A 14,332-nucleotide genomic window follows, 5' to 3' on the forward strand; every position below is an offset into this window, starting at 1 on the left:
CCAGGGTGTGCACAATTGTACTTGGCGTATGGTGAGGCCCCGAAAAAGGTGATTCACTGGAGGGAAGAATATATTAATCTCCCACATATTTGCCGTTCATTAGGGCTGCTCGATTATGAAGAAATATTTATCACGATTATATTGGTAATTAAAAAAAAAAAACAAAGAAAAAAAAAAAGAAACACTATAATTATGCAAGTTCCTTTTGAATAAAACAAAAAGTATTAAATTTGTTATTTTAAAATAAAATAAAAAGGTTGCAAATGTATAAATTTAAACAACTCAAAATTAGTATTGATAATCTTTTTTTTACGATTATGCTGATTTTGTAATTGAGGAGTGCAATAATTGAAATTGTAATTGAATTTTGATTAATTGCACAGCCCTACAGTTCATTATACACAAATTTGTATTTTTCTGTGGAACCCATCACCATCAGTGAAATATAATTGGGACAATTTGGCACAATAAAGTTTTAGACTCTACAATCGCACAAATGGCAAATAAATAAATAAATAAATAAATAAATAAATAAATCATGCATATTTTGTAGGTTTATACATTTATTTTTAAAAATATAAACCTAGTATTGTATTAACAATGAAATAAGTTTAAATATATAATGTATAAGGGGTCGGACTAGATAACTTTTTCACTTCTTCCTATTCCCTTTTGAACATGTAAACTGATGATTTTATGGGGGTTTTCTTTTCTTTTTAAATTTTTGTCTCTCTGCCATTTGTTTGTATGTTTATACGTTCAATAAATCAAATCAAATCAAATTTTGATCAGGCTAAGTAACCATTTTTTATGCTAATGCATATAGTTGCATGTCAGTCCGGATGCAGCCCGTGAGCCAACATTTTGACATATACGCTTTAAGCAAGTGTTTACTTTTAGTGTCCAGCTGGGCTCTGTACTTGGTGAAGCCCTTGAGGCGAACCTTCTCCCCCAGCAGCTGCAGGAACTCCTCCAGGGCGGGGCCGGCCATCTCGTTGTTGTACATCTCCTCCTCGGTGCTCTGGCCGGCTCGGCAGTACATCACCCCCACCTTTACCTGAAAACTCAGCTGGGAATAAAAAAAAAAACACACGGCAATTCCCTCAATATTGAATTCACAGGTATTTCCTGTGTAGGTTTTTAAAGTACTCTTACTCCTTGCTCATCCAGTTTCATCAGCTGCTCTGTGACTTTGGGGGTGTTGAGGGCCAGTCGGAGGCAGGACAGATCCAGCTCTGGGAGAATGTACTCCAAGACCTCTTTAATGGGCAGGCCTCGAGCAGTGCCATGTTTGGAGGTGGAAAGCACGGCATCCTCCAAGATAGAACCTCTGAGCGTTGTGAGCTGAATGGACAAAGACGAGGAAGAGGCGATTAAAGTTGGGAATTAGAGAGCAGGACGAATGAACCTCAAAAATCTGTGGTGTGTTTTTATTTCTTGGAGAATGAGAAACTATGAAAACAAAACTACTCCCCAAACATAAAAAAAATAAAACAAATCAACAGAAGACTGCAATTCAACAGGAAATAAAGAAGAGGTGGGAGTCAAAATAATCTCAGCACAGAGCGTTCATTGTGCAGTGCACTAGGTTTGAACTCAATGACTTTGCTATCATACACAGCTGGAATACTTTCTCTATTACAGGCTTGAGACTGCCATGGTCACAATTGATCTCCATGTTAGCAGGTAGGCTAAGCGTGAGTTAATAATAAGCACCTGTCCTCAACAGCACTGCCCTTGATGAATTAGCTCTTTAAGTCCTGTATCCGCAAACTTTTGTCCACAAAGCGTGTGAACACAGCAAACATGAATCTGACTGACCTCGCTTGTTCTGAAGATGAGGCGGTAGTTATGCTGCTGGCCGTGCTCCTTGTCTTCCTCCAACTTCTCTCTGCGCAAGCTAACTGCCACTGGACCTAAAGCGTCGTCCATCCCAAAGTAGTTCCAGTGTTCTGAAACAGACGACGCAGGGAAGGTGAACGATTAGAGTGAACTCATGTTTATCGTAGAGCATATGTTTCATTCTGAATTTATACATACATTTTTGAACACATTCTGAACATACTTAAACACTGATTAGAAATTACGAGTGTGCTTGTGTTTGTGTTTTTGTTCTACCATTGTTCAATAAACAGCAGGAAAGTGAATGTGACCCTTGCATGCAAGGGCAATACAGCAAGTATACTGACATATTTCATAAAATATGATTGATATAAACCACGTATTTCCGTCATATAGCAGAATATTGCCGTGATAGTATATGTTATTTATTTTTTAAGTCAAGGTTTCAATAACCACTAATACTGAATGTCAAATAATGAGCTCTTTTCTTTTCTTGTGGGGGACACAATATTATTGGCTGCTTGCAAAGCTGAGTAAACATACATTTTTAAGTTAATTGCCTCCAATTAACGTTTCTCTTTCGAGCAGAGAGGAGAGGGGCGAGCAGTTACACATGGAGAAGGGACTGAGCAAGACCTTGCTCGCCTTAGCTCTCCAGTGATGGGACACTGTTATTTACTAAGAAGAATTCGAACTGAAGAATGTTAACATTTATTTTTTATTTATTGAAACTTAATTAATATGGTACATTTATTTATTTATTGAAACGTAATTAATATGGTACATGTTTATTCTGTACCAAATATTCTATATTTTGATTAAAAATAAAATGTATTCTGTTCAACGGGAAAAAAATGTTTTTATTTATCAAAATAAAATTTAAAAAAAAAAATTACTTTAGAGCTCTAATTTTAATACTCTGATTTCTACCCATGGGTCACTTTTTTTTTTTTTTTTTTTTTTACTAGACTTCTGGCATTTGAGCCCAAAATGGGCTCTGCCTTTTAAGTGTGATAGCTGAGTTAATTATAAATAACTTTTACTTTCAACTACTCAAAATGTTCAGTGGCATTTTTTTATGCCTTCTGTGGACAATAAAAGCAATATTGTGCTAGCCTATAAACAAAACTAACTATGCTGTATATATATTCTTTTAAATATTCAAATTGGAATATTTCATGTCTTAATTAGAGCCTTGAAAAATTCAATGAATCATAACAGCAGAATGTGCATGTTTTTTTTGTTTGTTTTTTGTTTTTTTTAAACAACGATTTACAGTATTTGCGATTGGCTGGCGACCAGTCCAGGGTGTCCCCCGCCTAATGCCCATAGCCAGCTGGGATAGGCTCCAGCACCCCTGCGACCTTAGTGAGGAGCAAGCGGTTCAGAAAATGGATGGATGGATGGATTTAAAAAAAAAAAATTCATTTATAATTGGCGTCAATGTGACCAAAATGGGCATTTTATAAAGAAACATGGTATAAATCTCCCTCTCCAATTTGCAAAAATTTTGAAATGACTGCATGATGCCATTTTGAAACTCTACATGTTTTGACAGTTTTCTGATTTTTTTAGCTTGCTTGTTTTTTTTTAATACTATTTCTTTGATATAACACATCAAATACAGTACATCAGAAAAGCCCAAAATGGGTAATATACTAACCAGGGGTTAATACCGTGATATTTTGATAACACTGTTATCATACCATCAGAATCTAAAATCGGCCCATGCTTCATTTAACACAACGATCTAATGTAGCAGGCCATAATGGAATAATTGCAATGTCGAGGGAGAACACAGCATGCACCATTGGCACTTTTTGTGACAATACACACTCACATAGTATGAATGAATGGTAAAAATGAAATTCATTTACCCCTTAAATAGAAGAACTTTCGATAGTAGTAAGCACCAAGGTCCACGTGCTCCACGATGTACTGTTTGGACTTTTCGCTGACTGTGCTTGGACCCTCTTTCGGTCCCTCCAGCACAGCTACTCCCGCATTGGTGCAGTGTGTGCTAACGGAGCTTTCATACATGTTCGCTTCTCCGTTCAAGTTCGTAGAGCTACCTGCTACGCCGCCCACAAACCCGTAATAGCCCGCCCCATTTGCTCCCAACCTGTGCCTCGCATTTGCGTCTGTGCCAATCTCATTCCGGAAGCAGGGGCAACTGAGCAGCATCTCATTGCTCTGTTCGTCCCCCGAGTCCAGACCGGGGCTTTCTCTGGAGTTGAGGTCCTCCTGGCTACCGCTCGGAGAGCTGTACGGAAGGCTGTGGGTGGACGAAAGGGTGGAGCTAGCCGAGGCAACGGCGGCGGCAGAAGCCCCCGTGGTGGTGTTGTTCTTCCTCCGGCCCGCGTTCTGCCGCAACTGAATGACTTCGTTGAGGTCAAAAAGCGTGCTCTGGACGTCGTAGTGGGCGAAGCCTTTCTGACACACCCACGGCTTGAGCGGCGGCCCCATCTCCTCCATTCGACTGTCCTCTACATCCGATCCGGCTCTCGGCGAGTCGGACTCGCCCCGCACGTTACGGAGCTTACGGAATATAGACTCGCCCCCGGTTTCCGATTTCGTGCGCCTCTTTGGAGGCTTCTCCCTGTCTTTAGGTTTCGGAGGCTGGCCGTCCGCGGCGTTCTCCGAGAGGTCAAGGGTGGCCTGTTTGGGCCGAACATTCAGCATGTCCTCCAGTTGATGTGGAGCTGGGCTACGCTGGTCTACTTCCCCTTGGTAGCCTTTAAGCATTTCAAAGAAGCTCTCACCGGCAGCCCCGTGTTGGTCTATTGAGGACGTGCTGCCGTACTCGCGGCGAAGCGGGGACCATTTGACACCCGGTGGCGGTCCCCAGTCCTCGCCGCTGTCTCCGCCGGCTTCCATCTCACTGATGGTCATGTCGCTGTTGCTGCGCTGATGGATTCGCTTCTGTTGCGTGTTTCGGCGCGGCGGACCTCTGTAGTCTCCCGGTGCCAAATGCCGAGCGTTCGTGGAGTAGTTGTTAGCTTGGGCCTGCGTTCGATTTTTTAAAGTATTGTGGATATTTCGCAGCATCGACGAGTCCTGAGGGCTGATAATTGATCCTAGTTTAATGTGATTTTTCAGAGGCACAATCATGATTTCAGACTCCGTGGTCGAGTGCCACAGAGCCCGCGAGACATCCTTCCTTGGCGGCCAATCGGCCACACGAGCCCGTACGCCCATTTTTGGCACTCCTGCGCTCACAGTGCCGTGAACGTTGTCCGCGCGGGTCGGCACAGCGCCGCCGTTGACCATGCGCATGTGGCGAGGGTAAAACTCATCGGTGGCAGGGACGGAGCCCCCGACGGCGCACTCCATCGGTGGGCGCTTAAGGCTGGTCATGACACGAGTGCCGGAGGCTAAAGGCACTCAGCAGGTAAACATGGCCGCCTCGGGAATGGATTGCTGCTCCCAGACTTCATGAGCAGGTTGATTGTCAGCAGGGGAAAAAAAATGGGAAGGGGCGAGCCCGCCACTTCCTCACTCAAGCCTGCATAGTAGTTGCAGCTGCGACAAAGCCTTCCATCAGCATGCTTTTACTCCAAAAACTGGCCTGAAAAGACACAAAAAGCATCATTAGGTATTTTTTCCCCCAAAATTGTGGGTATGCAAATGCAGTGAGAAAGTTGCATATAATTTATTTGACCCCAAAAAACTTCCAAATACTGGGTTTGGAATGCTGGTCAATAATTAAACCTCCCAATATGCATTTTCAATTATATAAAAAAAAAAAAAAAAAAAAAAAAAAAAAAAGGCAACTTAAAATTTTAACATCCAAATATTAAACCATTTCGACATTAAAAAAAAAAAAAAAAGAAGCAAAAACAAACTCTTGTTTTGAATGTGAGGCACATCGATCCCACAAACCAGACCTGCATGCCTGCTTTAACTGCTGATGGATTTTCATGATGCAGTGAAAAGTCACTGACATGTTCAATTTGAGATAAGGGCATGCGGGCTTTCAAAGCAATTATAGCAGAAACATCTGAGGCAAAACATGAAAGCATTCCAAAATGACTTCAATGCTGTCTCATGAGTCCAATTATGACTTTGTGTTGATCAGGTGGGTTTTGTGGTTTCATGAAAGGTAAAGATTGTACAAAATATATAGATAGATACATCCGGTAATAGAATGTAACACACAGCTTTGTTTCAGCACTTCAACTGGTCCCACTATCACCAATAATATGGCCACTGGCAAAGCTGTAATCCTATTCTGCTTAGATCTGAGCACACAAAAATGCTTTTATTTACAAATGTATTATTTTCAAAGGAGCTTCTAAAGTCTGCAAAGGCATTTGTACATGAGAGGAAAGAAAATGAGAAATATCAACTGGATGCCTCGACAAACTTGACAGCAAACCTCTTCTTAACCTTTGCCAGTTGCCATCTATTCAGCAGGAATGGGCAGTGAATTGTAATGCAGAATTGCATTTTTCAGGATCAAATACTGCAAGCTTCACGTCAAAAAAAATAAAAAAAAATAAAAAAGCAAACAGGCGCTTTGAAAGTCAGCTGAGAAGATGATCCTATATGCCTGGCGAATCAAGCCAGTTTGGCAGTTAGACAGTGGTGGAAATGAGGGTTCCACTGACTGACTGACTGAGGCTGTGATCCTATTAGCCACAAGCACTCAGCGTTCACTGCGACGGGGGCTGCAGCAGCGACGTGTTCACGTGGCATCAACAACATCACATCACAGCTAAGTTTATTTAAAACAAGTACGCATGCACGGTACTATGCATGAAGTCGGGCTTTTTGTTAGGAGTTCACTATTAGGTGATCATTAAGCAATAAGCAATCAGGGTTTTGCATTGAAATAAACAAGTAGAAAATAAACAAGTAGGAGAAGACACTGTACAAAAACTACATTAAGGGGTTTCCATCCATATGTTTCAAAATTTTTAAGCAAATTTAGTGAAAATGTACAAAACGCACATGCGACTTATGCCTGTTTCCATTTGGTATTATTTTGCCAATATTGAGAGGAGAGGAGACTGCACCATGAGATGACGTCATATGACAGCGTCTCACTGCCACAAGACACTTGGCTGACTGTCAACTAAAGATTGTTTGCTTCTTTTATTAATGCCATAAATATTTCAATATTTATTATTATTATTTATTTATTTATTTATTTTTACAAATTTTAGTCCTTTTTTGCACACTTCTAGCTTTTCCATTTAGGTTCATTTTCACAATACTTCAAAATTTGAACAAAAATAGATGGATGGAACCCACATAATAGATTCCTTTTTGGTCCGATTAATGTGCATTGTCCTTTAAAAACAAACAAACAAACAAACAAACAAATGGTACTAGTTAAGTCTGTTTTAAAAATAGCTCACCAGTAATGGGACACTGAATTACTTGGTGAATTAAAACAGTACACTATTATAAATGATAACAGTTATGTATTTATTTATTTAACTGTAACAAGATATATGTTTCTTCTGAACTAGATATTCTATATTTCGCTTCAAAATAGGTTATGTTAAATGGGGGAATACAAATATTAACCAAATACTTCAAAAAAAAGGTCAGGAGCTGTAATTTTAATACTGTGACAAAGCAATATTTGGTCACAGTTATACTGTCAGAATCTAATATCGGCTCATGCATAGTCACTACCACTATTAATAGATATATACAGTGTGGTTGACTGGATTTGGGAAAGAGTAATTAGTGCAACATTCTCCCAGTAATGACAAGAGTGGTAATCCATATGGTAAAAACATCTATGGGATATCATCTATTTGCATAACTGCATTCAATAATACATATACTTTCCACTTTTGTCACCACAAACTAGTTTTTTTTTTTTTTTGGTAATTAAGACCAAATTGACAACGCCTCTGCTGGTGGCAGACAAGTAGTGCACTTGATAGTGACTTGAATTGATATAATACAGTACATACTTTCTGTACTATAGCATACAAGCACATACTATAACATACAAATGAAATGATGCATATAGCAAGCTTTAGGGTGAAAAAACAACACACATAAACACGCACCCCTGAAAACTGTCCTTATCTCCTCGCTCACAGACATAAATGGACAATGGGAGCTGTCAGATTAAAAGGTATAAATTGACTAGCAGAGTGTGTGCGTGTGTGTATACACAGTATTTGTCAGAGACAGGCAATTAAAGAGCACTTGTGTGCAACCACCAAAATAACAAGCACTCATTTTTACCCATCCTGTCGTGCTTCATCCATCCATTCTCCCGCTCGCCTTTCACAGGTCTGAAGGTCAATTCCAGACATCTGAATGTGTCGACTAGATGAGTTTAATTAGGTCCGACTTCCCCGTAGGTTGGTTAAAGTGACTGCCGAGAGATGAGCAAAGCACTATGGGTAAGGTAATTAAATGGCTGGTTTTAGAGACACGGAGGAGTGCCCTTTCTAGGACAGACAGAGGAAAAGCAACCATCTGACAAACCGACCTGTGACGCACAACAAAAGAGGAACTTTCAGAGCCTTGTGACAAAATCAAATGTGGCGTCAATGGTAGAAGGCAGACACAAGGCAATCAGCAGGAAACATGAGTAATGTGATGAGTAAGAAACAGACTTATGAACAAGACCAGACTGGTCTTAAATACACTTATTCCCAAACAAAGGGAAGGGAGGGGGAGCTGAATCTTGGTCACGGAGTTGTCTCAGAAAGTTGCTGTAAAAGTAACGCTACTTACCCTAAGTATGCAAACCAAGATGGATGTTTCCGAGTTGAATGTGTTGAGTGTTTTCAAAGCTGCGACAAAGGATGGGAAAGAGTGTCGTACAAGCTTGTAATTGCTTCATGGATGAATGGGACTGAGGGGTTGTTTGGCTGACGCCGCCGCTTTTCAGAAAGGCTCCCTTCCATACAGCCCATGGGCTCGCCATGTTCCCTAATCGTACCCTGCTCTAAGGGCCTGATGGGCAGCAGGCACAAAGATCTCTCTGTCCCGCCTTGGCCGAGAGGGAGGCCTCATTCCAACACAGTGAAGTCTTTGAAAATTGCCTGGCACGGGTACTTCGCTACGGTTGTTTACACGAGCGCTGCCAGGAAAACCAGATGAATTAGATGCGAGAGGAGTTGGAGAGATAAGGATTAGGCTGAGGAACAAGAAGCGAGGCGGGATTTAGTTTGGAGTAAGCATAAACGGATGAAACATCCTTTCTTGACAACAGTGTGGCATCCAATAGGGAGGGGAATAAACTGTCACGCATGTCTGACGGAGTGTCGCATGACGGTCATGAAATAAGTTGTGTCATTGTTGAATCAACACCAATTTTTGAGGAAATGACACAGTCTAAAGACTCATTTGCAAAAACGGTGAAAAAGCAGCTTTTGGCAATGAAGCCAAGACATTTTCAAGATCCGTAATTCATCAAATTTAACAGCAACAAAGGGCAACCTAAGATTACTTGTTTGGTTTTATTGAACATATAAATGCAATACAAAATATAAAATAAAAGTGAGAGAAAGAAAATAAAAAATAAAAAGGAAAATAATTATTAGTAAAGTCATAATTGATAACTGACATGTTCAAAGGGAGTAGGAAGAAGTCCAAGAACATAAATTAATAATATATTAGTAAAAGAGAAAAAAAAAAAAAGAGAACCAAATGAAGAAAAAAAAGAGAAAAAAAAATGAATGGAAAATAAACAGGAGGTTATATTTATAAAAAATAAGATATTTTTAAGATAGATTTAGACACACAAAATGACTCAGTCTGACCTCAGGTATACTAAAATGAAAAACCTTAATCACAAAAATTGTCAAAGAAAATATTGCAATGTTGTTAAATGGTTGTGTTCCATTTTTTTAAGACTGAAAAACTGAAGGGTGTATTTAAAATCCTACTTTCAAATCAACCCAAAAATGAAAATCCACCCGTTTTATCTGTTTCAGGGGGGCGGCCATTTTGCCACTGACTGTCGACTGAAAATGACATCACAGTTGCTCAGGTAACGACCAATCACGGCTCAGAGTGCAAACATTACATGTCCTAATGCAGAGAACAGGCGAGCCGTGATTGTTCGTGACAAGGACTGTCACTAAATATGTTTAGAATTGATGCTATGGTATAAACACATTACCGGATAAAATGTTGAATTAAAAGTGTATTACAAAACCCTTTTTCCTGAAATTGTTTGTTTACCAGTTACTATGATTTATTTGGAATTGTTTAGTGATTTAAAACAAAAAAAAAGAAAACAATTACACAATATCACATTCGAGGATTTGATGTTGTACTCATCAAACTTTTTGAAACAGAATCAGTTACTGGTACGGCCATTGTTTTCCAAAGTCAAAGCAGATGTTTGCAAATGTCTTATTTTGATGAAAACATAAAAGATAATCATTCTGCTTTCATGAATGACTACAGAAATCAAAGAATAATTACTGTTCAGAGGATGAAATCAGAGGTTTTGTTTAATCTTAAGAAAAACAAATGACTCAAAACGATTTGTCGAATAATTTTATTAGTTTTGACACTTTTCGTCGTGACCTGAGCCCTGAGGAACTGTGATGTAATTTTCAGTCAACGGGAAGTGGCAAAATGGCCGCCCACTGAGGTGGATAATTTGCTGCTTTATTCATATTCCACAAACACAATATTAATCAGAATGTCGTGTTTAGGATAGTAGACAATATGTTATGTTTTTGCAAAGACAACTTTTGGGTCTAATCCCAAATACAGTTGTACTGGGTGGACAGTCAGGCGGCTTCAGAAAAGGAAGATTCTGCACCAGCGGTACACTAAACCAAACCTGGTTCCCCTCGTGTGCACATCTGGCACAGAACCAGGCACAACCTTGCCAGTCTGACCGAGCAAGTCTGAGAACCAGGAAACTTCACATAACAACAGACACGAGCCTTGCTGGCAGACAAACAAGAATACTATCGGCGTCCAGTCATATTCTGGAACGCCACCAATTTGAGAGAGGAACTGATGAGTGTTTGTGTGAACCAAGAGAAAAAGAAGCAGGGCATGCTCGGACAAATTCTTCGAGAAATACGCAACACTGGCTGTTCAACTTTTAAGCTTCTGACTCCGCCATGACATCATGACTTCAGCCCGAGCAGCCGAATTACACAGAGAGCGCTGACTGACGAGGGCCCCACTTCAGACAAAGCGGGCACGTCAGGACGAGATGAGCATCGCGCTGACGAATTGTTCAACTGACCACAAGTGGATGTAAACATCAAATGGCGTCTAAGCGCTTGAGAAACCGGTGACAGCGCATCACCATTCATCATCGCCATTATTTGTGTGATGTGCTGCTCGGGCTAGACTCCGGGGCCCTCGCTATCGCTGCGGCACAGCTCGGAGAGTAATGGGCAGAGCGCCACACTGGCAAAGTGGATGTCACTCACAGTCGCCTATAAGAGGACAGTTGTGGAGTACTGTATATAGACATTGTTTTTATCTCGAGCACAGCTGTACTCAATCTTTCCTCTCGTCTAATCCATAAAATACATCAAGAGTTGTGTGGAAGAGATGGCGGAATTAAGCCTTTAAACATTGGAAAATAACATATGGTGTAAACGTAAACAATGTCATTACCTGGGTGGTCAAGGAGGTTTTGCAATAAATGTCTGACTCAGAGAGACACTTGCTTAGAGAAAAAAAAGTAAATTACACTGCTTAGGTGGTCTGTTTGTCACAAAAGGGGCACTAATGCCACTTTCCACTGCAAGTCAGATTAGGGTTTCAGTTTTCCACTTTGAAAAAGTACTGAAATCTATGCCACATTGCACTCATGCTAACAAACATGCTACCAACCCAAAATAATAGAGGACCTGTTCTCATTTTATTTGAAAGGAGACTCAAGGCAACAAGAAAATGGACCTCTAAAGTGGAGAATGAAGACAATATAACTCTGCAGGGTCAACAGCACAAAAAGGAAGAGGATAAGCTAACATTAGCGTGAGTTCTTAGTTTTGTCATGTCTAGCTATGTATCATTATTAAACACTACAATGAGGATTCTACGGGAAGCTGTAAAAACTGTACCTCTTGTGGTGGTTACACAAGGTGAAGTGAGCAATGGAATATAATCCTAAAGTATCCACTATTTAGGCAGGCACAATGTAAGCTAACATAAATAATGTAAGCTAACATTACTGCATCTGCTACCGGTCATTTTTTTTGACAGTTCTAATTGCGTATACTCAGTATTGTCTCTTTGATGTTTTTTTATTTATTTATTTTTTATTTTTTTTTTGTACGACTGAAAAAATGACTGTGGAGTATAAAATTGCAGAATGGAGAAACTAAATCACAGTGTTTAAAGGAACACAAGACTTATGAAAAACTAACCAGCTAGTCTGTGAAATGGCTAATTTCAACTCTTCCCTAAAAAAAAATTGCCAATTGAGCTAATTGAGCAATTGTGATTTTATAGCACTTTTTATGGATATTTTTGCGTTAAGTACTGTATTGGGCATTTAGGACAGTCACCTGATCATCATGACGTATTGCATGCGTAAAATACACACTGAATGACGTGGAATTAATTTAAAAAAAGAGACTCACAAGGAATTGTCACGTCCCACGGCGGACATCAAAGGTGGAATTACGAATTACGCCTTACAGCAAAGAAGCACTTCTTCAAAAGCAGTACAGCCACCGAGGACACGCCAAAGATTTGCTTCCAACCGAAAGCCGGATGAAACTGGCAGATCCAGACGAAACATCCGGGCGACTTTCACTCTGCTAGGCTAAGCTACATGTCGTGTGCTAAGCACGCTTTAGCCCACATTAGGAGCAGAACACACCCCATCGCCCCACCCCTACACGGGATGACATGAAACCGGACGTGCTGAGGATTTTACTTTGAACAGAATTGGCACAGTATTTTGGATCAAAGAGGGTGATTTTCTTGCCCACTACGTCAGCAAACTCCCATTGAAATGACCAAAGCCGACTTTTGTTTACGCGCGGGATACGTCACCACGATCACGTGACCAGGATAATGGCGTCCCCCACGTTACGTTCGAATTTTGATACTTAATCGGTTTAAAATAAACTTCAGGGAATAAGATGGCAGAGAGACACTTTTGTTCTTTGTATACAATGCCTAATCCAATACTAGAAAATTATTAATAAGTGTTGTATCACTTTAAGCTAATATTAGCATGTAATTTCTAGTCGTGCATCGAAATGTTACAATGAGGTTATCCACTTGACCAATGAGAGATCAGCAGTGGTTCACGTCACTTACATGGTCGCTGCTCAGGACTCTCGCAGCCCTTGCTTATCAGGTACTAGAAATAGTACTTGTTAGAGTCCGCTTCTGTCAATAAAACCTCTTCAAAGGATGAGCAGAAGTGCAGCGCAGTAGAAAAGGAAGTTTAAGGAATGCAGAAATTATACAATGACATCACCTCGGAGCGCTTGCAAGGCATCCAATCAGATTGCTCGGATGCCGTCCCTGTTCTGCTCCTGGCCCCCAGGGGGTGATTTGCATGCTGTATGAAGATGATATGCTTGTGATGTATTATCAGTGTTAAGTTCTTCAATTTTTTTTCTGATGTGGTTTAACTCAGCGGAAGCATTTCTCAACATTTTCATGCAATTTGTGAGGAAATTTTAACGTATAGTTAGAACATGTAAACCTATTAGAAGATTTAATTAACATTACTTTAAACAGAAGAGTGGGATGAACTACATTTATACTTCTGGAGTCTTTTTTGTGGAACTGCTACCATTTCTACCACGGTCGGTTTTGTTATGTGCAACAGGGGCTTGTCGTCTCACTAATGCAGTTGGCGGCTTGGAGGCGGACAGCGAGTGCAGGGAGAGGGGAAGTGCAGCCTGAAGCAGACCTCCACTTTTTTTTTTCCCTGCTACCTCGGCTCCCAACCGCCGCAGTTCGGCAGCCAGGTCACCTCATTAGAATTTTTTGCATTCTTCTCCAGGCAGCACTGCACTCCTTTTTCCTCCCTGAGCGCTCTTCATTATGCATGACCTCTAATCTCTGCCAAGATTTAATCTGATCAATAAAAACAAGTCAGGTAAAACTCCACATCAGATATAAAAAGGTACTACTCCAATTTGGGCTTGTTTCCAAAAGATTAGTGGTTTAATTGGCCATTAAATTCGAACACCACTGTAAGTAATGTTGTACATGCACACACTTTAAATCAATTAAGAATAATCCGATTATAGCTTGTTGACTTTTTTTTTTTTTTTTTAGCGTTGATGCCTTCTTTATATAGAACAACGAGGCTCAACACAACTTTACTTGCTATTGACGCTTCATTGACACAATCAAATACAGGTCCTGCTGCAGTGGGTGATATTCATAGTACAAGGCTACCAGGGTTTAAAGTAGTTGGGTCAAACTCATTTTAAAGATGACTTGAGTTGACTTAATTCAGAGAGTCCACTTTCACCCATATTTCAACCAAAATCTCAAGTGAGTGACAGGTCAAACTACTTCCTGTTTTTTTGTGCAATGATTAAATGTACATTTT

At 40.3% G+C, this 14,332-nt stretch overlaps 1 protein-coding gene across 4 annotated transcripts in view; it reads right to left on the reverse strand.

The window, feature by feature from the left end:
• LOC144032163 (signal-induced proliferation-associated 1-like protein 1) overlaps nt 1-14,332 on the reverse strand; it is a 51,205-nt gene that overhangs the window by 22,966 nt on the left and 13,907 nt on the right. For 2 of the 4 annotated variants that reach the window (XM_077539866.1, XM_077539869.1), the window contains exons 2-5: nt 3,720-5,410; nt 1,822-1,952; nt 1,156-1,344; nt 895-1,069 (exon numbers count right to left, since the gene is read on the reverse strand). In XM_077539866.1, the coding sequence (XP_077395992.1) occupies nt 895-1,069; nt 1,156-1,344; nt 1,822-1,952; nt 3,720-5,199 (1,975 nt within the window). In that variant the 5' untranslated portion in view covers nt 5,200-5,410. Of the gene's footprint in view, nt 1-894; nt 1,070-1,155; nt 1,345-1,821; nt 1,953-3,719; nt 5,411-8,055; nt 8,197-8,553; nt 8,601-14,332 lie in introns of those variants that run through there. The other 2 variants (XM_077539868.1, XM_077539867.1) reach the window with 2 other exon arrangements.

Source organism: Festucalex cinctus, chromosome 12, assembly GCF_051991245.1.
Source record: "Festucalex cinctus isolate MCC-2025b chromosome 12, RoL_Fcin_1.0, whole genome shotgun sequence".
Classification (NCBI taxonomy): Eukaryota; Metazoa; Chordata; class Actinopteri; order Syngnathiformes; family Syngnathidae; genus Festucalex; species Festucalex cinctus.